The sequence below is a fragment of the Cucurbita moschata genome, unplaced genomic scaffold (genome assembly GCF_002738365.1).
Source record: "Cucurbita moschata cultivar Rifu unplaced genomic scaffold, Cmos_1.0 Cmo_Scf00010, whole genome shotgun sequence".
NCBI lineage: Eukaryota > Viridiplantae > Streptophyta > Magnoliopsida > Cucurbitales > Cucurbitaceae > Cucurbita > Cucurbita moschata.
The window spans coordinates 3,808,774-3,832,908 of NW_019268526.1; the positions used below are offsets into that span (position 1 = coordinate 3,808,774).

The following is a 24,135-nucleotide window of genomic DNA, read 5'->3' on the forward strand; positions in this document are numbered from 1 at the left end:
ATTATTAAAATTTTAAAATTTGGTATAGAAAATTTAATAATCTATTAATTAAAATAATATATATATAATTTGTTAATTTTTTTAAAAATGTAACATTATCATTGAAGACTTAAATTTATTTCGAATTTACGCATCAGATCATGTATGTCAAACGCAATATAAATATCATTTTCTCTTTAGTTTTGCAAGTCATCTCTTTTTTAAAATTTCGTTGTGGACGTGCGAATCACATGAGCTCGATCGAATCATCTCATATAGGTCTGGACCAATGCAATATTTAAATTGATTTTTTTTCGCTTAAATACAAATTATGAAATTATTTTGGATTGGAAGAACATTAATTACCACATTCATAATGAAAGAACATGGAGAGCTCAAACACCTTTCCCTCCCTTACAAGCAACTTCTATTACTTCACCAAAAAAAATCATTATAAATAAACCCAATTATTGTGTCTCATTCCACTACTTTATTAATTTATGGGCCCTATGTTTATTGGGCCACAAGACTCGGCCCAATAAGGAATACTCGTTTGGACTCAACTTTTTACGTGGGCCAGTTCTACTTCTCCAAGTAAGCCCAAACCAATATTAATAATTAAAAAATATATAATAAATAAATAAATTATTTTGTGACGTAATTAAGAATAATAATGATGTAATTTGAGTAAATTAATTAAAAATTTTGAAATATAAAAAAAATAAAAATATATGAAAAAAGTAAATTGGGAAGAGTGGGAAAGTAATTAAATTTGGAGCGTGACAGACGCTGACGCATTTAATCACCCATTCGATATGTCTAGTCGAAGAATTTTAGGATTTTATTTTTAATTTTTTTGGGTTAAAAAAAAAATTACCCGTCTCTCTTCTTCGTACTTTCTTACACCTTTTCTGTCACTTTTTATCTCTCTCTTGACTCAACCGCTCTACAAAGCATTAATTACCGCCACTTTTCTCTCTCTCTCTTTTTAGGCTAAATTAATAACTTAAATAATATATTTTAAAATATACTTCTTAAATTAAAAAGAGCTTCCCTAATATTTTTTAATTTATTTAAAAATACTTCTACAGGTAGTGTCGTCTTTTAAAAAATATTCATGCAATTTTAAAATTAATATTTATATAAAAATATTTACCATCAAGATAAACTTGTTGGATGAAAATTCTAGGTCAGCCAATTTAGGGAATAATCATGGGTTTATAATCAAATAATACTGTCTGAGTCATGCCCTAAACTTGGTCGTGCCAATTGGTAAATTCTCAAATGTCGAACAAAAAACTCCAAAAGAAAAAGGAGTCAACCCTCTTCAAAGACATAGTAAAAAATGACTAAGACTCCAAAGGCGTCGAGTCTCAATTAAGGGGAGGTGTATTTTGTTCGAGGAGAGATGTTGGATAATGAAAGTCTCACGTCGGCTAATTTAGGGAATGATCATGGGTTTATAATAAAAAAATACTATTTACGAGGCCTTTTGAAGAAACCCAAAGCAAAGTCATAAGAGCTTATGCTCAAAGTGGACAATATCATACTATTGTAGAGAGCCGTGTTCGTCTAACATAGTATCAGAGCCATGAAAGCTTAGGCTTAGGGGGACAATATCATACTACAAAGACTTTTATTTTTAAAATTAATTTAAACAATTATTGAGGGCCATAATTTTGGGAAGGGAAAGAGGTTATTTATAGTATTCCTTCTTCCATCAGTTGAATTACGTAGAAGAACAGTGTAAGACAGAGGGCATGGGCCTTATAGGGTACCCTACACAACTGCCTGACATTCCCCTATAAATATCCAAACATTACCGCCTACCCTTAAGCCCTACCCTCTAATCTTTTATACCTTATACCCTACTACACTTCATTTTATTCAATTTCTACTAATTATTCTTATTATAAATTAAAAAAAAATTAATTTACTTATTATAAATGCATAATTCAAATAAAAATAGAAATAACCGTGTCTACGTGTCTAAGTCTCCACATGGTGTGATCGTGCTTATGTCCTTATTGTCGGCCTTTTTTAAGTGGTTTATTTATTTCAAGACTTCGCTTATTATAATCATATAAGAGGTTACCATGTGATTTTCATTCTATTTTTGTCCATCCAAAATTTTATAACACTCAATTGTATGCTTCCAATCTCTTATAATTTAATTTTTTTTAATGAAAAATAATATTATGACTTGTAATAAAATTACCAGACACGTGATAGTTAAGAGTTGATTATTTAAATAAATAAATAAATATATATATATATATTTATGGAGAATATTATAATTAAATTTGGTATTAGCATGGTGCCTTATCCAAATTAGTTTGATTAACCAAATCAATAATTGGTTACAAAAATTTGAACTTTAGTAAGAGACAAAGAATATTAGAATTTGGGACATAAATATGCTTTCTTATTCCATAAAGAACAGTTGATGTGATTGGTTCACGAGCAGGATCCCATTGAACACATGTGATTCTGCCACGTGTCAACTATTGATTGGACAATCTTAATGGTCTTGATAATATTGGTGTAATAAAATATTAATATTTATTATACCATGCTCAGGCGAGCAATCAAACAAGCTTCAATGATACCAACTTAAAGTGTATAACGCTTTAGATTCATTTTCAGACACCATTTTAGAACCAGTAGTATTTCATGTACCATACACACAGATCAATGGTTGTAGTTCTTCAATCGATTACGAGACAGTGTCAGTAATAACCAAAATTGAGCTTTGCAAAGGTCTCAACAGACGTGTGAGTATACAATTAACTCTCTAATCTCAATCGAGCAAAATTGTTCTACTTCAAAATCAATTTACTGTACAGAACCATGTTGAATGCGGGGACGTCTACACTTAACTTACCTGGTCTATAGAATAAACATTTAAACTCTCGAACCGAGACTCTAAAGATACGGGACGCAGCTTAAATAAATATTTGTTGTATGGGCCGAGTTTATCCCCATGCATCAACTTTCATAAACACACAAACCGCATGACATATCTGACCTAAGACATAGCATTGTTAATTGACTTTTTTACCCAAAGAACGGTAAGGAAATTAAAGTAGATAAACCAAGGGTTCAAGTACCAAAGCCCAATTAATAAACCTAAAATTGTAATTTAATCTAAATATTCGTTGTATTATTATTATTATTATTATTTTAATTTATTTTCATATTACTTCTAGAAATATGTATGGAAATTAGTATGTTTTAGGGTTAGGCAGCAGAGTTGGGGCAGTTCTTCCAGTAAAAAGGCTACAAAACACAGGCTAGTAAAAGCTTTTAACTCGGCTCCTACTCATACCACCGAATAACTGTTAGACTCACAATTTGATTGACAGTTTTCACGATCGATTATAAGTATAATATAATGGTTATTAAGAAACAGTCACATTATAGAAGGGTGCGATGATTTGGGGTCACGAACTTCGAAGAAATGGCGATTTTTAACGACAATGTCGTACATGTGCATGGGCTTGAATTTGGCGAAGCTTTTGGGGAGGGAGATCAAGTGGGCGGAGTCATGGGAGCGGTGGAATTGGAGGAGCTCCGGTTCGGCTGAATTCCGGTAGCGGCTCCACCCGAGTTCGCCCAGTCGCTGCTCGAGTTCGGCGTAGGAGTGGATGACTTGGTTGGTTGGGAGATAGACCAGGACTCTAGGCCGAGCCCCTGGCGCCGTCGCGGTCCCTGGATAGGGCGGGTCCTTGCACTCGAACGACTCTCTGGTTGGGTTCGATATTAAACGGGCCACGCCATTTTTGTCGAACACCCAAACACCGGACATCGTTTGGAAGAGATGGTGAGCCGAAGCTAAGAGCTGTTACATTTATAGAAAGTGGAATGGGGCCCACGTGGAAGGGAAAGACCGTACGAATGACGAGAGGATTAACTTCTAGTCCAATTAAAAAATGTAAATAAAATAAAAAAAAAACAATTAAATATTTTTAATCACTTTTAAATGGAGTAAATAAAAATAATATGGGAAATAATTTATTTATTGCATAGAATAAATGGGAAAGGAACAATCGGTAAGTACTTAGCATACTATATCTAGTTGGCGATCCGGGCCCACTTTCTGTACTTGGCTTTGAAATTAAAGTCCCTATTTTTATGAAAATAAATAAATCGGGTTTTATTATTTCCACGTCATTAATCCCACGTCACGACAAAGTATTTCCTTATTTGAATGTTTTTTTTTTTTTGGCCTTTTTTATCAAATATTTCGAATTTTATGTTCTGTTTATTAATTGTGGCTGAGTCACATGGATGGGGCCCTGTTCAAATTACAATTTAAAAAAAGAATTATTTGTTTAAAACAAATAAATATTATATAATTTGGGTGATATGAAATTGCTGTTCAAATCAAGCCGTCTTAGCTCAGCTGGTAGAGCGCTTTTAACCATGTGGTCGTGGATTCGATTCCCATCAGTCATGGAATTTTGATCCATGACTTCCAGCCCACATCATAGTTGGGCTTGTCTAATTGGTATCTTACCATTTATATATAGACCAATTACACATAAAATAAAAAATTGGGTAACTTTTTAGAAATCTATTGAAGTTGAGGGACTTAAAAAGAAAATATGGCATAGTCTCTAATTTTGCCTAAGCTTTTTTAGCTTGATGGGCATGGAAAGTGGGTACTAGTGGGTATCCAATGTCCAGTTTGAAAGTGGTGCAAAAAGCTCCCCCAGCCCCACCCATGTGCACCTTGGGTTACTGAAATTGCAAAATGACCAAATTCTTCCTTTATTGGCCCATCTCATAATTTTCCACTTAAAAAAACACTAAAAATAATAATTAATTCAATATTAATTTTTTAAAAATAATACTTAAAATAAACATACACATACAAAAAGGCATATTGAATATTAAAGCTGTGAATGTTTGCTGAATCACCACACCTCAATGGGGGTGAGAGTTCTCTTATTTATAATTATTTTCAGAATACAGAAATATGGTAAATTACAAATATTATGGAAATAGTAATAAAAGGAAAGAATAATAAATGAATGCAATATATTTGCCTTTAATAAGAGGGCAAATATGGTAACCCGTAATGTAAGGCAAATATCTAGATATTTGCCTTATAGTGACGGTCAACTATCCTTAACACCCCCCCGCAAGCTGAGCGTCGGATTTGAACGAACGTAAAGCTTGGATCTGAAAAATTCAAAGAGAGGTCGAGAAATACTCTTTGTGAAGATGTCAGCAACTTGGAGATGAGAGGGTACATATTGTGTGCGAAGTTTGCCAGCGATAACAAGTTCTCGAAGGAAATGATAATCTAGTTCAACATGTTTGGCCCGCTTGTGAGAAACGGGATTAGAGCTCAAAAAAATAGCACTTTTGTTGTCACATAAGAGTAAGGGCTGCTTTGAAATAGGGACCTTGAGGTCATGCAAAAGATGCGTAACCCAAAGAAGTTCAGCAGCGGTTGTGGCAAGAGCACGATACTCAGATTCACAGCTGGAGCGTGAGACAGTAGGTTGCTTTTTGGCACTCCAAGAAACCAGATTGTTACCAAGATAAATAGAATAGCCGGATGTAGAACGACGAGTATCGGGACAACCAGCCCAGTCAGCATCCGAATAAGCGACTAGCGTACTAGGAACATTGGATGGACGAAAGGTAAGACCAAAGTGGAGTGTTCCTTTGACATAGCGAAGAATACGTTTGACAGCAAGAAAGTGATCTGCAGTAGGGGCATGCAAGAATTGACTGACAGAATTGACAGCATAGGCAATATCTGGACGCGTAATAGTCAAGTACTGAAGGGCGCCAACAAGAGATCTGTAGAGAGTAGGATCAGAGAAAGGAGAACCATCAGCAGTCAAGTGTTGAGAAACAACCATAGGAGTGTGAACTGGTTTGCTATCGAGCAACTGAGCACGAGTAAGAATATCTCGAGCATATTTTAACTGACTAATAAAGAGACCATCAGGAGTGGGTGAAGCTTCAAGACCAAGAAAGTAACTGAGAGAACCCAAATCTTTGGTAGCAAACTCAGAATGAAGCTTGCGAGTAAAGCTGTCAATAAGAGATGAGTTGTTGCCGGTAACAATAATGTCATCAACATAAAGAAGCAAATAGATAATGTTAGATTGCTGATGAAAGACAAAAAGGGACGTGTCAGCGCGACTGCAAGAAAACCCAAGTGTGAGAAGAAATGAGCTAAAACGCTGAAACCAAGCACGAGGAGCTTGCTTTAAACCATAGAGGGCTTTCTTTAATAGACAAACATGAGTGGGAAATCGAGGATCAATATACCCAGGAGGTTGTTCCATATGAACACGTTCAATAAGAGTTCCATTGAGAAAAGCATTCTTGACATCAAGTTGTCGAAGAGGCCATTTATTTGTGACTGCAATAGAAAGCACAACACGGACAGTGGTAGCTTTGACAACCGGACTGAAAGTGTCAGTGTAGTCAAGACCAGGAACCTGAGTATAACCTTTGGCAACAAGACGAGCCTTGAAACGCTCGACAGATCCATCAGGCAAATATTTAATACGAAACACCCATTTAGAGCCCACGATGTTGGTGTTAGCAGGGCGAGGAACCAAAGTCCAAGTATCATTTTGTTGTAATGCTTGAATTTCTTCATCCATGGCAGCCACCCAAGCAGGATTCTTAGCCGCAGATTTGAATCCTTTTGGCTCAGTGGATGCAAGAAGAGCAGAAAGAAGTCCAGATGAGCCCAAAATACCAAGATTTGCTGGATGACGAGTCTTGAATATACCAGCTTTGGCTCGTGTGATCATAGGATGAGTGCCCAAAGAAGAGAAATCAACAGGAGGTTCAATAGAGGTCGAATTAGAAGTCGAAGGTGGCAAAGTGGAACCTGCAAGAGAAGTATCAACCTGCACAGACTCATCTACAAGGTCAGAACAAATATCACACGGGGATGAACTGGATCGAGGAGTTTGCGGTGATGAAGTGGTAGGGGGGGATGAATCAATATGATGAAAATGTGGTTCTAAGAAATTTGAAATAGGAATAGAGGAAAGAGGTTGGGTCTGGGAGCTAGGGATAGCAGGAAAGTGGGTTTCATCAAATTGAGCATGACAGGTGATATATAGCTTAGTGGTGGCCGGATCAAGACAGCGAAACCCTTTATGAGCAGGACTATAACCCAAAAAAATACAAGGAATGCTGCGGGGAGAAAGCTTGTTAGGCATATAATCACGCAAATAAGGATAAACACGACAACCAAAGGGATGAAAATTGTCATAATGTGGAGTGTAGCCATAAAGGAGTTCAAAGGGTGACTTACCTCCAAGAAGTGGAGTAGGCAACCGGTTGATAATATAAGCTGCAGTGCTGAAGGCGTCAACCCAAAAACGAGAAGAAAGATGAGAGTGAAAGAGAAGGGCCAAGCCAGTCTCAGTCACATGACGATGTTTTCTCTCAGCACGACCATTTTGAGCAGGTGTATATGGACAAGAGAGTTGATGGTGGATGCCAGAATTACGTAAATGAGTTTTGAAACAAGTATTAGTAAATTCGGTACCACCATCACTTTGAAATACCTTGATACGAGAAGAATATTGATTTTCCACAAATTTTTGAAATTGAAGAAAAATATCAAAAAAATCAGATTTAAATTTTAAAGGGTAAAACCAAGTGAATCGAGAATAATCATCAATAAAAATAACATAATAAAGGAAACCCGAATTTGATTTGACGGGAGAAGGACCCCAAAGATCACAATGAATAAGATCTAACACATGAGACGACCTACGTTCATTGCGGGAATAAGGCAATCGATGACTTTTTGCAAGCTGACAGGTATTACATAATGATGGAGAAGGCAATAAAGACGTAAGAGAAAGATGACCTTTTCTATTTAAAAAAGAAATAACAGAATGATTCACATGACCTAGACGAGCATGCCATAAATCATATGAAGCACGTAAAGATTTGTTTCTAAGGGCTGAAATAAAAGCAGAGTTGCCGCGCTCCAGCACATATAGCCCTCCATCTCTTTTACCGGTTGCCACCACCCTTCCTGTTTGACGATTCTGGATAGTAATAAGATTATTAGTAAATGTAACGGAGAGAGGAAAATCAGACGTTAATTTACTTATGGAAAGAAGATTTTTAGTGAGGTGAGGGACAACCAAGACATCTAACAAGTGAATATTTGGAACAGGTGAAAGAGTACCGGTGTGGGTAATGGGTAGGGAAGCACCGTTTCCTACAATCACAGAGTCCTTACCCGTGTAATTTTTAGACTGATCCAAAATAGATGGGTCGGCAGTCATATGGGCCGAAGCTCCAGTGTCCAGAAACCAATCAGCAGTATCGGGTCCAGCAATAGAACATGACGTGTTAAAGGCTTCAGCAAGGTGAGCATGAGAAGAATCAGGTCGAACATACCGTTGGTTGCAGCGGTCAGCATAATGGCCCTCTTTGCGGCATATTTGGCAGTGAGGTGGTCGACGACCTTGACTTGAGTGGGTTCGTCCTCGATTAGAAGAGTTATTTTTGTGAGAATAAGAACGACCTCGCTGGTTGGTAAAGGAAGCAGGGTGGCTTCCATGGGTGCGACCACGATTAGTGACTGTGAATGCTGTAGGAGTGGAGTTAGAGGACTCAAGGGAGAGCTGAAACAACTCAAAACTTTCAGCTTTAGAGACTAAATCTGCAAAACAGGGGATAGAGGTAAGAGCCATCTGAGCAGTAGAAAAAGCTGAAAATTCGGTGCCGAGTCCACGAAGGAACCAGTGCACTTTATCAATGTCCTCGACCGGTCTGCCAATGGCATGAAGTTGGTCACAAATTTTTTTGAAGGCACGGGCATACTCAGCAACAGGTTTGGTGCCACGTTTCATCAACTGCAAGTCATCCTTGAGTCTCAGTTCACGAGCTTTCGACTGATGGCTGAACGTAGTTTCCAACGCAAGCCAAACATCACGTGCAGTAGGGAGACCAACGACAACAGCCATGGCTTCCTCAGTGAGAGAGGAGAGCAGGAGACAGAGAAGTCGTTGATCGGCTGCTCTCCATGCCAAATATTTGGGGTTGAGTGTTGAAGAGGTTTCTGGTTCAAAGCGAGGTGGTGGAACCCTGGTTCCATCGACATAGCCCAGCATGTCTTGACTCTCAAGAAGAGGGAGAAGTTGGCTTTTCCAAAGAAGATAATTGGAGGAAGAAAGTTTGATGGTGATCATATGGATTAGAGTATTGAAAGGAAGAAGATGATAAGAAGATTCGGAAGCCATAGAGAAGAAAGGATCAGGGTTGTTAAACCGAAAGGGCTCTGATACCATGTGAATGTTTGCTGAATCACCACACCTCAATGGGGGTGAGAGTTCTCTTATTTATAATTATTTTCAGAATACAGAAATATGGTAAATTACAAATATTATGGAAATAGTAATAAAAGGAAAGAATAATAAATGAATGCAATATATTTGCCTTTAATAAGAGGGCAAATATGGTAACCCGTAATGTAAGGCAAATATCTAGATATTTGCCTTATAGTGACGGTCAACTATCCTTAACAAAAGCAATAATACAATTAATTTCAAATGTATATTAATTTATATTAGGAAAAAGAAAAAAAAACACGCACAAACTGTCTGTAATAGAAGACTGCGGGCTACAATCTTCATTCAGCCGCTTCAGCCTTTTTACCGAACCCCAGTCAAAATATTCTTCCCATAATACCCCCAATCCTTGCTCCTAATTACGCTTAGATCAGATTAGTCTTGTGACAAAACAAACACTCCCCAAAAGGTTATAAATGGAAACTTGAAGAAAAATAACCCATGTAGTAAAAAGCATTTTTTTTTTCACTGCGGTTAAACACGAAAGTTTTTCCCGGTGAAAGTTTGGCCGAACTGCCAATGGGCGGGAACGATGTTCCATGACGTTGAGGTTCGACGGTCGCTGCCGGTTACTCTAAACGACAGAGCTTGGCCCACTAATACGGCATTGGATTGCCAATTTTGCCCCCAGTTTCGTGTCATGCTCATCCACCCGGTTCTTGTTCCTTTAACGCTAACCCGTACGATATCCCCTGCACCTGCCACGTTGGTGATTAGAACCAGATTGAAGTAACGAAAGCCGTTGATTGTGAACCTGATTCCTCCGTGCTTCCGGCATGGCACTCTGCGTAAATTACCTCAACGTCAGAGGGCACAAAGGTAAAACTCAGCGATTTAAATACTCTACCGTATTCTCGAGACTTACCGGCGGTAAGACACGGGGACGATACCGGCGCGGTACTCGGCGATTTTGAGGAACATGGGCATGGCGAGGTCGAAGTGGGTACGAGGAGGGTTACACCAGCCGCCATTGTCGTTGGGCAGCGCATAATTCGGCGGGCAGAAATTAGTAGCGGTAATCAAAATCGACGGGCTGCCGGAATGGCACCACCGTGGGTCATTAGCACACTTAATTTCAAAGCAAGCGCCGCAGCTCTGACCCTTATTGAAAAGAGCCGTACTCAGCGCCGCCGTGTTCACTCCATACCCTTGGCTGTACAAGTTCCCATACCCACAAGCGCCGCCTGCAAAATTGGGGTTCAGCACACAAATGGAATACAACTTCAAATACGAGTAAATTAAAACATACCCATTGTGCCGGAAGCATCGGAGCCACCGTAGAAGGTGGCGTGAGCGCTCTGCCATGGGCCGCCGGAGTAAATTCCGGGGATTCTGGCTTCCACCAGTAAAAAAAAAGAGAGAAAAGAAGCAATACAGAGAGGAATATTAATGGCCATTTCTGAAAAAGCTGAAAGCAAGAGAGAAATGGGAGATGATGTGCGGAGGTTAGGGATGGTGGAGTACTTATGCACAAGGGAATGAGCTCTACAGTGAAATTAAAAAATGGGATAAATTAAAATTTTAATAAATATAATTTATTAAATTATAAATTTTCCAAATGATTTAATCTAAATAATAATAAATTATTGGATTTTTTTTGAATTAATGGGAAAATATTTGGAAATTTTTTAAAGTAAATATTCTTGGTCGGAAAAGGGAGAAGAAGCTCGTACAGAAAAGGGCGGACGAAGGGAAAATATTTTAATTTAATATAAATAAAGTAAAATGATTATAATAATAATAATTAATTATTATTATTATTATTATGTGTGTATGCATGCTATTTAGCTTTGCGTCGAACGGAAGTTGAGGCGTGATAAGCGGCTGTGATTGGATTTCAATTTTAGAAATTCAAAAAGAAAAAGGGGGAAAAAATGGTTTCATATTGGTGGGGCCCACAAGATTCGGATTTTGTAACTGTATTGGTTAATGCGGCAACCAACTAGAAGCCACTGAGAATCTGACGTGGATGAAAGTGGGCCCCAAGAGCACCGTAATCGACGCTGCCTTTAATTTTTTGTGGGCAGTGGGTTTGAAGTTTGACCGGTTGGGTTGGACTAGGCTAGGGCATTGGGCCGTCTCGAGCCACGCGCCACTGCTGTCGGATAAAAACCTAGCCTAATTAAAATATTTAAATATTTGAAAAATGTATATACGCAATTTTTTTTGGGTTAAAACTTAAAATCATCGATTTTCGTTAGTTAAAAAAATTCCTTAGTTTATTGAGTTTTACCGTAAGTCAACGCTTTTCCAAATTTTCACGACTTGGCGGGAAGCGCGTGAAATACACGACGAGGTAGCGCAGTTGAAGGATTCCCAAGACGGCACTCGGTTGCTATCACGTGGCGGTTGTTCGCACTGGCGGGAAACAAAAGATAAATCCAGTTGATTTTCCGTACCTGCTGATGTAAGCGAACGTGTCAGCAGCCACGTCAGCGCTTGAATTAGACTAGTTTTGCGACGTGGAAAATTTAAAGAATAAATTATAAATTGTTTTTAAAAATAATTATTATTTTTTTCTTTTCGCTTTGTAATATTCCATAAAATTTTAATTTTTATCATGCCCAATAATTCCATTTAATTCTATAAAAATTAAATTTTGTAATTAGATAAATATATAAATTCATATTTAATAACTTTTGAAATATCATCATTTTATGTAACAAAATGGGAACGGGTCAATGACGATCGCCACTGGTTAGAAGTTGCTATTCACACAACAACCATGTGATCTCTAATCATAACATCTCGATCTAAATTTTTAAAATGGTTTATAAAGTTAAAATCCTTTAATAATTTTCTTTTATACATTTTTAATCATATATTTTTTATACCTTTTATGAATAAAAAACCCATAAAATTAACCAAAATAAACAAATAGTTGTGGGACAATCATCATCACTAAAGACAAAAATACAGTTTAAATTTTTTAATAATAACTTAATTTTAAAAAAAATCCCAAAAATACATTTTAAATGAAAACTATTAATATACAGCCTGTAAGAAAAATTTTAAAAATACCATGACAAAAAAGTATCCTTGAGTTTTTAGTTTAGAAATAAAAAAATAAAAATTACTGTTAAAAAAACTCATGAAATCTAAAAAAATAATATTAGAAATTTAAAAATAATCGTGGATCAATGATTTTGGTCCACATATTAACAGTAAAAATTTATAAATTTTTTTAAAAATAATAAAAGATAAATGGTACTTGTAAAATTTTATGAGTATTCTTTAAATATGGTATTAACAGTAAGTATATATTTGAACTTTTTAAAAGAGTTTATGGGATTAATAAAAAAAAAATTAAAATTCAAATGTACTTTTGAAATATTATTTAAAATTTAATGTTATTTTTTAAATAATATTCGCAGACTATTTTTTAAATTTTTTAAAAAGTTTAAAGCCATTATTGAAACTAATATTTTTATTAATTTTTTTAAATAATAATAATAATAATAATAAAAAGTAATAAAAAATTAATAATTAACCATCCACTTTGAAATGGACAAGTTACGTAAATTAACCCGTCTATTTTTAGTAAATTCATAATTGACAATGTACGTAAATAATAATAAGTGGGGGGGCTTGATTGCAATTCAACTTCTCAATGGACGAATCGGGTTTGAATTTGGAAAACTAGTTCCGCCTATTTTTGTTGACTTTTTAAATAATTTTATTATTTTTTTATGAGTAATTTTAATTGATTTTAATATTTCATTAAATAGTTACGTAAATTATTAATGTTTCTCATCTGGACAACAGCCATGTACCCACATGGTGGTTGAAGACGATTACTCTTTGAGTTGAAAAGGGTGTGGCGTCAATTATGGCTTAATTTTCTTTTATCAAAATAAATAAAATAGGTCCAAAGATATAGAATATATGTCTAAATTTATTCAATCTCGTCGCCTAAAATTTGATCTTAACAAATGAATAACCGACTTCAAATTTATAAATAAATTGTCCTGGCTCAAGTCCACTATTTGTAGATATTGTATAGACTTTTAGTCTGTTACGTATCGTCATCAGTCTCATGGTTTTTAAAAAAACATATGCCAAGGAGAGGTTTCCACACCTTATAAAGAATGTTTCGTTCCCCTCTCCAATTGATGTGATATCTCACAATCCACCCCTTTGGGGGACCAACGTTGTCGCTGGCACACCGCCTAGTGTCTGACTCTGATATCATTTGCCAAAGTCCACCGCTGGTAGATATTGTACGCTTTAGCTCATTATGTATCGTCATTAGCCTCGTGATTTTTAAAACATGTTTGCTAGGGAGAAGTTTACACATTAAGAACGAAAAAAAATATATTAAAAGGACAAAATGAAGTTTTGAGGCTAGAAATTAGAGGGCGTTGTGTGACCACATGATGAATTTGGGCAAGGATGTATATGATATGATGGTGCCTAGTGGTCTACTAGAGAGTGGCTGGAATTGTTGTTGGGAGGTTGAAGAGAGACCAAGAGACATTCATAGAGCTTTTGTGCCAATTTAGGGCAAAGGAAAAGGCAGCTTTGTCAGCCTAGTGGGAACTAAAGGAAACGAAGCAAAGATGAGGGGAAGGACCATTTGTTCATAATGGACACATCTTTCCTTGTTTCCCATGCCTTTTGCTTCCCCTTTTATGTTTGATGCAATCAAAGCTTTTATTCAATGTCTAAACCATGAGTAGAAAGAATGTCTCAATTCGAGAGTCGTACAAATGTTGAATTGTACATTTACGGTCAAAGGGGTAATTACAGAAATCGAAGGTATAGAAGAGACTACGTCTCCATTATTACGAAGACTTCTAGAAGATACAAAAAGTAAAAGTACGAAAGAAAACTTATGTCTAAAGTAAAAAAAATCATACCAAGAATTCATGGTTTCAAACATTTGGTATTAGAGGCATGTTGGACTTAATCCTGCGGAGTTCAACAGTTAAACTCTATCAAATATATAGTGTGCTTCGAAGGAGGATTTGATCAAGATAAGAGTGAACGAATAGACAACTATTTGAAGAAGGTCTTTCGTTTGAGAGAAGGATGGTTGGAAGAGGGACTAAAGTTCTACGTTGACTGAAAAGTAAAAAGAAAAAAAAAACACGTGGATATAAGTAAGAGATAACATTTCTATTGACCTGACATCTTTCCTGAAAAATACTACGTGAACAAAAATTATCAAGAGGAAACTGTCCAAACCGCAGTCAATTTTGATTAAGATATCTTAAACCTTTCACTTGAATTCAACGAAGAAAACTATAGGCCTAAAGAAGATTTCAATAAAGAAAACTAATTACAGATGGAATACAAGAGGATTTTACCTACTGTAGACATAAAAAAAAGGAACCATCACCAATAACATTGGACATACAACAGAGTCCCAACAATGATTCTATTCTATAAGCACATTTCAACCAACAAAAGTTAGTTATAAAAACTTATTAAAGATTCGAATCTCCCACCTCCCTAGTCTCGACGAAGTATTCACGATGCTCTTCCTGGCAGTTAGCAGCCTTTCTTTCCCTCTTTTCCTAAAAGGCAGAGAAAAGCTATACTAAGAGAGGAAGTAAAGAAAATGAAGCTTCTTTCTTGTTCCCTATAGTTTAGTGATTTATAATGTTCCCTAGTAATTAATGGATGGCAATAAAGGGTGTTAATTCTAACAAGGATTACATCCATAGCCCATTTCTATATGGCCTCGGAACAACGTCAAAAGCGAAAAGGAAATCGAAAATCTATCACCATATATCAGATGCTAGAGTTTTCCTGCTCTGCTAAATCAATTCGTTCAACATCATGATGTGAAAAAAATTTGTGCCAGCAATTAGAAGCAATTGTAAATGAGCAGGGTATCAATATAACTAAGTTCATTGTTCGAATTTCACCAAGTGATTTCATGGATGCAAACTCATTCGTTGCCAATCAAAAGTGTGCCAAGCTGTATACGAGAATCCAAGCAAGCTGAAAAAACAAGAAGAGAAGGAAGTAAGCAAAATCATATAGACTGAACTTGTTGAATTTGAACTTGAAAGCAAAAGAATCCCTTCCTGAAGAAGAGTTCGGTTAAGGTGCATTGCATTATTGAGTAAAGTAAAGCATAAAGATGCCAAAGTACCAGAAAGAGAGTTATAGAAGCGAAAAGGCCCTCTTGGAGAAGAGCTCCATGACCTCCAAATTCTTCTTCATCAACTTTCAATATCATCGCATAGTATCCATGTACGATGCTGGTTGATATCGCCAGGAAACTGAAAATGGAAACAAGCATCTGTAAGATAGCTTGCATAGTATCCATATACAATGCTAGTTGATATCATGAGGCTAACAATAAGCTACATAAAGAACAACGCATATATGATTTCACAGTAATTGAGTATTCAGAAGGTTTGGAATACGCAACACTCACATTAGAAACCAAATGCCTCCAACCAAAGGTATGGATCCCCACAGAAGTCCAAGAACAACGGCCACTGCTTGTCGAATCCAGTGCAAAACATCTCCTAGTTGGTCCTATTGACAGATTTGATGAACAGAAACTAAGAACAGTATGGAAGCAATCTAGTTCTTTAAGAAAACTCAATACAGGCATCAAATTGAAGCCTCCAAATAGAAGGTGATAGTGGGACTCCACGTATAGAAGCACCAATTGGAAGATGTAAAGTCGCAATAACAGTTTTCCCTTACTTTCTAAATCAAGAATTAATGAACGTGACATTTCACCAATTAAAAACTTTACTTAAATTGCAACATTCAACACTACAATGGAACGCTTAAATCCTAATTCCTCTTAAATACAACAGAGAACATAAGCAGCAATAGTAAAGATGTACAGCAATTTCCACATGAATCCAAGACCTAAAATTCAAGTACCTTGTCCCAGGAGGCCTCTGGATCGAACAATTTTGCGAGCTTGAACGGAGCCAAGTGACCATTTTGGTGATCTTGATGCTGATGAAGATTGAGCTTCATCGGTTTCGATTCTTTCATACCGGATAATCTAATCAATCACTCGTCGGAAATTGAAATATAATAAAAGTAGAACAGAAAAAACCGAAGAATCTGCCGTAAGCTTAGACCTAGATTCCTGAATACGAGAAGCGAAAATGCTCGAGTCGGAACAGAAACACTGTATTCAGTAACTCCTAGGGTTTTCAGGGAAGAACATAGGCAGACACAATTGGATCAACGAAGAAGAAACTTCAATTTGCAGAATTCATTTGCGGCAAAATCACTGCAAACCATGAAAGTGTCGTCTCCCGTCTGGTTTTTTCAGCTTCGGCTTTGGAGCACGTGTGGAAGATGCACAACCAGGAGTTAAATGTCAGCGGCACGTAGCCAGTTGAATCTGGGCCGGCCCATTCATCAGGATGTACCAAAATAGCCCAAATATCAATGCAGGCTGGCCCATTCCTAAAAATACTGTTTACTGGGTGAGCCCAGCCCAAAATTTGTCCCAATTATTTTATTTATTTAATTTTTAAATGTAGTCTTCGGCTTTTCATGCCAATTTGCCGAACCAAATACATTGATCGAATGGCGCCTTCTTCCTCTAGTGCCGCCGAAGCATCGTGAAATTCTCCCCTCCTTCCTCCTGTAATGCCGCAGGATCGTGAATTCATTCTCTGTCTCCTTCACTGACTCTTCGACGGTAACTCTCGCGCTTAGTTTTGCTATCGAATGTTTGCATTGCGCGCCAGTTTCTGTTCATTTCGATGTAAGTTTTTTGCATTCTAAAGCTCGTATGGTTATGTTGACCAGAGCTGACGATTCGAGTTGTAAGAAATCCGCTTCGAGCCGTAGTCCTAGTCCTTTACGAATTTGGAAATCATTGAAACTTATCATTCAGACTAGCATTGTTGATTGAAAATCCGAGTCGCAGAGGATAATCCAAAAGCCTTGTTTAGTGCACCGATGAACAAATGTTCGACGCATTAAGGCTATTACAGACAGGATTTTAGTAAATAGACAGGATTGTATTAAGCACTGTCTTTTTTCTATGACGGAGATGTGATGATCTTTACTCCAAATGGACTTCCACAAGTATACAACGTTCTTCGGACATCGTTACGAGCGTTAATTGAGGTATTTTTACTTTTGTTTTGTTAGGATTCGAAGACTTAATTGAGGCATAATTATCAGTAGGCTGTGTCGTTGTTAATTGTGTGAGAATGCATTTAAGTATCTTGTCATCGAACTATCATCGGTTATGGTAGCCTTCTACACTCCTTTCAGCATTAACTTCAATTTGTTGTGGAGTATGTAATGTTCTTCATCGTACATAAAGATATTGGTGCCATTATTCGAAGATATCGTTCATGCGTCCCCATTCCCTTCTACTTTCAGATTGTTCGTTATGAAGGATTAGGAAAGGAGGGAAAGAAGATGCAGGAGAAGAAGATGGAAGTAAGAGGAATGGTATACCTCGTCTCCGTTAACTTCAGATGCAACATTTGACTTGTTTTCATTCTCGAATGTACAGATAATCATTTCAATTATCAGTTTCAATCTCTTATATAGCTTACTTTCTTGCAACAAATGTATCGTGTTAGTTGTTGGAAAACGATGCACAAATTCTCTTATATAGCTTACTTTCTACCTGTTCTTAGTTTTTAACCAAGGACGACGATTTAAAAAATCGTCCAGAGGTTTGTGAAATTCACAAGAACATCATCATTCGGCTATTTGTTATGAAATGGTTAATCATGGTGGATTATCATTTTTTGTAGAACAGTTGACTGTTATTTTTCGTCATTTTTTTGTTGGTTTCTCGTAAGGATTTAATCGTCTGAAAACGTGACAGCATACTCATTCTCGTGGACATTTTTTTATATTAATTTTACAGCACATGAAGAATCCTCCAAGAACTATCCATGAGCACAGATCATTTTAGTTCTCAGTTTCTTTTATTCATGAAAAGATTTCAATTATTTGCTTCCTCATTAAGATGCCACTTGTTATTCCATCGTATAGTTTGGCAGTGAATGCCCAGAGCTAAACCATTTTGTCTTAACTTTTTAACATAGGTGAGTTACAACCCGAATGAGCGAGAGTTGACCAGGCTGAGAATCATCATTTATTATTGATGTGACTCGAAAGTCGAAGACTGAATTATAAGGAAATTCACTCGATGATTATTACTCAGTAAGCAGGTAAGTCTTCTATTCTTTTGTTATATAATCTGTTGCATCCGCTACCATCTACATTTCTCGTTATGATTAATCATCATTACTCAGTTTTTGTTGGATGAAATTTGTTGTTTGCTGTGAATTCGGATGCAAGTTAACTTTAGTTTTGTCCGATTATTGATGGTAGACCGATTTGAAATATGGGATGAAGTTCTTAAAAACTCTTCAATAACATCATACTCATTACCATGCTCCACATCCACGGATGTTCATTTTACAGTAGGTGTTAGAAAATTATAGTATTTGTCTCATGTTGTATCTGAGTCTTTCATGATAGCAAGTCTTTTAGGAATCACGATCTTCACAATGATATGATATTGTTCACTTTGAGCATAAACTCTCATGGCTTTGCTTTGGGCTTCCCCAAAAGGCCTCATGCCAATGGAGATAGTATTCCTCATTTATAAACCCATGATCTTCCACGAAATTAACCAATGTGGGACTCACTTCCAATAATCCTCAACAATCTTCCCCTCGAACAAAGTACACTATAAGCCTCATTTGAGGCTTATGGAGCTCTCGAACAGTCTCCCCTTAATTGAGGCTCGACCCCTTTCTTTGGAGTCCTCAAATAAAATACACCCTTTGTTCGACACTTTAGTTACTTTTGACTACACCTTTGAGGCCCACAATTCTTTGTTCGACATTTGAGGATTTTATTGACATTGTTAAGTTTAGGGCATGACTCTGATACCATGTTAGGAATCACTACTCTCCACAATGATATGAGATTGTCCGATATTGTCCACTTTGAGCATAAGCTCTCATGTTTTTGCTTTTGGACTTCCTCGCTTATGCTCAAAGCAAAGCTATGAGAGCTTATGCTCTAAGTGGACAATATCATATTATTGTGAAGAGTCGTAATTTCTAACAAAGTCAAGTTTTACTATCCTTATTAGGATGGGAGCATAGGCATAGTTGTACATATACAAATACATAGTTCTCCCTTTATTTTGTAGCATCCGAAAAAATATCACATCAATCTTTCGGGAAAGAACTTGTTTTGCATCATGTGTAATTCTTTATGGAGCAATACTTGAGTGCTTCGTGGGCTGGACCCGTCTTAAAAACTAAAAGATATAAAAAGAAAAGAAAAGAAAATGAGTTTGGTTGGACAATTAGGTGAGCTGCACAAAAATGAGTGCAACCCACGATGTACCCTCATATTTTTCTTCATCGTGTGGTTTTAGATGTTGTTTGGGGCTTGTCTTTGCAAATTTGAAAATCAAGCTTCCTTGTTTTTTTAAAGTCAAGTAGGGAGATTTTAGAAACTCTCAAGTTTCTATAAGCTATTGAGGGTTTATGAACCCTAACATTTGACTAACTTATCATAAAGATAGTTTTAAATTTAAAAGGTTAACAAGATACCAAATTAAAATTTTAAATTTATTAGATACAAAATTAAAATTAGAAAAATCTGATTGGACGAAAGGCATTCAATTCTTTTTGGAAGTTACCCATATGAGCATCTTCCTCTCTCTTTTGCCCTTAGGTCTTCCCCTTTTCACCCCGTAAATCTCTCAACGTCTTTTTCAAAAAGCAAATCTGTACAATATATACATATATATATATATATATATTTACTAGGTAAAAAAAAAACAGTCGTTATCTTTGTTTTATTCTAGCCAAAACTAGGGTCGTCACTACTGCATTCAGAGGCTGCCTCTTCCTGTAAATTATTTGACCGAGTAAGAGTCTGTCAACAGAACTTCACCTATTCCTCGGTATTCCTTTATTTTTCTTGTTTTACATTTCCAATTTGACGTCAATTTTGGTCTTTTGAGCATTAATTTGTGCCGGAACTTTTGATTTTTATCGTACAAAGTCTCTGGTACATCACATTGATGTTGTTGAAACAAAAGAAAACGAATGATCGTGCCATAATGTATTCTTAAATTTGTAATTTGCCCATGAGTCTTATCAAATAGGTTGGCTATGTTGCATTTATTTTATCTTGCTAGCTTGTGTTAGACGAACACGACTCTCCTTAATCGAGGCTTCATACCAATAGAGGGAGTATTCTTTGTTGATCATTCCCTAAATTAGCCGATGTGGGACTTACATCATCCAACACCTCTCCTTAATCGAGGCTCGACTCCGTTGGAGTCGTAGTCATTTTTTACTGCCTTCGAGGAGGTCTGACTCCTTTTCTTTTGGAGTCCTTTATTCGACATTTGAGGATTTACTAATCTATTGGCACGACTAAGTTTTAGGGCATGACTCTTATACCATGTTAGACGAACACGACTCTCCACAATGGTATGAAATTGTCCACTTTGAGCATAAGCTCTCATGCCTTTGCTTTGGGTTTCCCCAAAATGCCTCATACCAATAACCAATGGAGGGAGTATTCTTTGTTTATAAACCTATTATCATTCTCTAAATTAGTCGATGTGGGACTTACATCATCCAACAGCTTATCGATTATCATCCATTTGTGGTTAGGTTAGCATCTTGAGCATAATTTATTTGCTTTCATTGTGTTAATTTTTTATTAATTAATTTAGAAGAATTAAATTAACATCAAAGATGAAAAGGGAAAGTTATGGACCAAACAAAAACAAATTTAAAACTCTCAAGAGGAAGAGGAAGAGTAACATCTTGAAAATTAAGAATTATAAACTAAACTCAAAATATATTGGTAAAAATGTGGCATGAATAAATAAAAACTATATTAAAAAATTTAAAAACCAAAAAACTATTTATTCTCAACAAAATAAATATGAAATTATAATTTTGAAAGACTATTTTAATGATATAGACGTTTTAGCTTTTGATTTCTTGGCTTTTGGGGGCAATTGTTTTAATTGAAAAAAAGGCATTCAGTTTGGCACTTTCCTGACTGGCGCGGCGCTTGTCGCTTCTGTGAAAAGCACTTTGCTCTAATCTCCATAATGAAAGGGGCGAAGCGATGGTAAGGTTGGGTAATGGGAATATAATAGCAACCGTTCCTAGTGAAAATTAGCCCTTCCTTTTTGTTAACCAAATATTTTAATTTTTGTCCTTAAATAAATGAGTGAATTTTGTAATTACTTAGGGTTATCTAACTTTCAAACCAAATAAATATAGAAGACAATAGAAAAGACATCCTCAAACATACCTTCTTAGCCTATGAGTTTTTCAGCAATAGGAGTGTTTTGGTCCTTAGGGTTTCAGTTCTCCTATTTTTAATAATGGGTTGAAAGGGTCATGAGTAATATTTTAATATTATTTTAAATATTGTCATTGATATTTTAAATTAAAAATAATAAAAATTGCCTTTTCTCTCTTTCCTCCTGTTCCACCCTCCTCCCCTTTTCTTCTTAGATTATTAGTTTTAATTATCATCATGAATAGTAATTTTCAATTTCAATTACCTGTATTATTCACTGACTAAATAGCATGTTATAAAGTACTTAATGTTCTGTGAGTAGTATAATGACATATATATATATATGTATGTATGTATGCACATATACATACTTTAGGAAATCTGATTTTTCCTTCTCTTTGTAAAGTATTTTCTACATCACTCTTTAGAAAGCTTTTGTTTTGGGATTGTGATCTGAAAACAAGTCTTTATCAGCTTTAAGGGAAACGAACATAAATAGCTACTAGGCACCTTTTTTTTTAATTATTATTTTTATTGATATGATGAATATGTTTTTGTGAAGCCCCAATAGATCAATCCTCGGCTAATAGTCATTACACCCACTTTTAGCTTTTAAAAAACTAAAAAAGTAAGTCAAAATAATCCAGCTTAAAAATGCATGAGATGACAAAATATTGTACCTGTTCAACATAATCCTAGAAAAGTATTCATAAAAAGCAAAAAATTCAGGATAATTTCCAACCCAAGGAAGACAGACTCCTCGTTCTCATTCAACTAGGAAAATGACCATAGTTTTCTTTTTAAGAAACTTCAGATAACTTTTCATGTCTAGTAAATTTTCAACTGTCCAATAGATTCTTATTTTATTTGATTTTTTTTTTTATAATTCACATGATACAATTTTCGGGTTGACATAAAATTTAAAGCTACATATAATGGATCAACTAATATATAAAAATCTTAAATACATCTAGACCTAATCTATATAAAATTAAAAGTTTAAAAATTCAAGAACTTGTTAAATATAAATGTAATTTTAAAAATTCAAGAACATGTTAAAAACAAATGTAATTTTAAAAATTCAAGAACTTGTTAAAAACAAATGGAAAGTTTAAAAATATTAGAGATCATATGGAAAAGTGGAATAAATAAATATGAAAGTTCATAAATAGGGATGTTTATGAGATGAGGACAGCGATGGTTTTCCACCTTTATTTTATTCTTTACCCCCTAAAACTATATAAAAAATATAAGTCATTAACCAAAAAAAATATTAAAGTTAAATATTACAAAAAAAAGAATAAACAATCTAATATAGTTCAGTCAAGAGAAAAATTCCTCTTTTCCACCTAAACGTGGACTTTCTGTCCTATCAGGAGCAGATCCCCCACTGATGGGATGGGGTGGAAAAAACGGACATCCTTATTTTTAAAAAAATATATTAATATGGAGATAAATTTCGTATGATAAGAGCATTTAAAAAATAGAACAAGAAAAATTCTTGAGGAGCACGCATAGGAACAACTCAACAATTACGAAAGGTCAAAATCAAAAGCAGCCGACAAAATTTGGAATGGTCTTCCAACTCTCGCACACTTCTGACTTTTAAATTTAGAAAATGACCCTTTTTCCTGTATCACAAGTAGGTGGATTCAATGTATTTCAGTTCAGGCTCAATTTTTGTTGATCTCCCACTTCTTTTTGCCTTTTTGTCTTGTCAATTCAATTATTTAGGTATCTTCCGGTTTCATTAATTTGTCTTTTACGCTTACCATGGCTGGATATGATTATTAAATCAATACATACGAGTTCTAACTCCACACGTCTCTTCCATATCTTCCATATCCAATCCAATCCAATCCATATTATAATTTTCTATAGTAAACTATTTTTAAGGTCATTCCAAATAAAAATGGGGATTTGTAAAATTTAAAAGGTTGGTTTAAGAAGATGAAGTTTTAAATTGATTTATGCAGAATTCAGTTCAAGGAAAGGTGTTGAAGGGTCACTCATAAATACATGTACTATATATGAATAGACATGTAGGTTTATTCGTTCATATTTATTAGGTGCATGGTTTTTGGATCATGGGGAATGTCCCAAATTACCTATATATATACTTTAAGTTGGCATGGGTAGAAAATGTAGAAAATCAATTTAGCTCTTTCTAGTAATACAAAGTTCTCTCCTTCCAATAGTTCTACCAAATTTCTCTCCTTCCAATAGTTCTACCAAATTTCTCTCCTGTCACCACATGTATCAAGATAAAATCTTCAAAATGCACGTTGTACATGGGCAAGAATTGGGTCGAGTTTATAAAGTAGCATTTTGACAAATTTCATTATACTAATGCAAGTCAGTCAGGTTGAAAGAAAACTATGGGGAGTTGTTAAAATATGAAGCAGGAGAAATGGACCTGTTTCTTTATTTTAGTCATTTTCTACCATTCGTAACCTCTTTAGTCAACTTACTAATTAATTGTAATCTGTAAAAAAAAAAAAAAAAAAAAAAAAAAAAAAAAAAAAAAAAAAAAAAA

General features: G+C 35.5%; 3 protein-coding genes and 2 long non-coding RNA genes across 7 annotated transcripts in view; 2 read left to right on the forward strand and 3 right to left on the reverse strand.

Moving 5' to 3' along the window:
* Nucleotides 1–24,135, forward strand: part of LOC111448528 — a 25,614-nt gene continuing 1,479 nt past the window's right edge. Inside the window, exons 1-2 of the long non-coding RNA XR_002711449.1 lie at nt 1–22; nt 5,427–5,428. This is a non-coding gene — a long non-coding RNA (uncharacterized LOC111448528). The remainder of the gene's footprint in view (nt 23–5,426; nt 5,429–24,135) is intronic.
* On the reverse strand, nt 9,522–10,794 carry LOC111448523 (expansin-A4-like). The gene is made up of 3 exons (XM_023088182.1): nt 10,588–10,794; nt 10,204–10,522; nt 9,522–10,122 (listed from the first exon to the last, which is right to left on the reverse strand). Exons 1-3 carry the CDS (start codon nt 10,733–10,735, stop codon nt 9,813–9,815), a joined length of 777 nt encoding a protein of 258 aa, XP_022943950.1. The 5' UTR covers nt 10,736–10,794; the 3' UTR covers nt 9,522–9,812.
* LOC111448525 (uncharacterized protein C20orf24 homolog) lies at nt 14,040–16,621 on the reverse strand. Of its 3 annotated transcripts, XR_002711447.1 has the most exons (6): nt 16,194–16,621; nt 15,730–15,833; nt 15,442–15,571; nt 15,212–15,287; nt 14,789–14,857; nt 14,040–14,402 (listed from the first exon to the last, which is right to left on the reverse strand). XR_002711447.1 is itself a non-coding variant. In XM_023088188.1 (5 exons), the coding sequence occupies exons 1-4, from the start codon at nt 16,308–16,310 to the stop codon at nt 15,249–15,251; spliced, it is 390 nt and encodes a 129-aa protein (XP_022943956.1). In that variant the 5' UTR covers nt 16,311–16,621; the 3' UTR covers nt 14,509–14,857; nt 15,212–15,248. The 3 variants fall into 3 exon arrangements, 2 of the variants coding, with proteins under 2 accessions (XP_022943956.1, XP_022943955.1); XM_023088188.1 differs by lacking the exon at nt 14,040–14,402 and having other exon boundaries at nt 14,509–14,857; XM_023088187.1 differs by lacking the exon at nt 14,040–14,402 and having other exon boundaries at nt 14,586–15,287.
* On the forward strand, nt 16,839–18,587 carry LOC111448527. Its single transcript, XR_002711448.1, has 4 exons — nt 16,839–16,971; nt 17,082–17,405; nt 17,667–17,738; nt 18,347–18,587. It is a non-coding gene; the product is annotated as an uncharacterized LOC111448527 (long non-coding RNA).
* LOC111448524 overlaps nt 22,865–24,135 on the reverse strand; it is an 8,480-nt gene continuing 7,209 nt past the window's right edge. The window contains exon 5 of the mRNA XM_023088185.1: nt 22,865–23,230. Within this exon, the coding sequence (XP_022943953.1) occupies nt 23,125–23,230 (106 nt within the window). The 3' untranslated portion in view covers nt 22,865–23,124. The remainder of the gene's footprint in view (nt 23,231–24,135) is intronic.

Excerpts from the sequence above, each read along its gene's own strand:
- LOC111448523 (XM_023088182.1), bottom strand. The coding sequence starts at position 10,735 with ATGGCCATTAATATTCCTCTCTGTATTGCTTCTTTTCTCTCTTTTTTT. Across the intron at positions 10,523-10,587 it reads CGATGCTTCCGGCACAATGG|GCGGCGCTTGTGGGTATGGG; the intron begins GTATGTTTTAAT and ends CCAATTTTGCAG. Across the intron at positions 10,123-10,203 it reads GTCCCCGTGTCTTACCGCCG|AGTGCCATGCCGGAAGCACG; the intron begins GTAAGTCTCGAG and ends TAATTTACGCAG.
- LOC111448525 (XM_023088188.1), bottom strand. The coding sequence starts at position 16,310 with ATGAAAGAATCGAAACCGATGAAGCTCAATCTTCATCAGCATCAAGAT. Across the intron at positions 15,834-16,193 it reads CAGAGGCCTCCTGGGACAAG|GACCAACTAGGAGATGTTTT; the intron begins GTACTTGAATTT and ends ATCTGTCAATAG. Across the intron at positions 15,288-15,441 it reads CTTCTATAACTCTCTTTCTG|CTTGCTTGGATTCTCGTATA; the intron begins GTACTTTGGCAT and ends TTGTTTTTTCAG.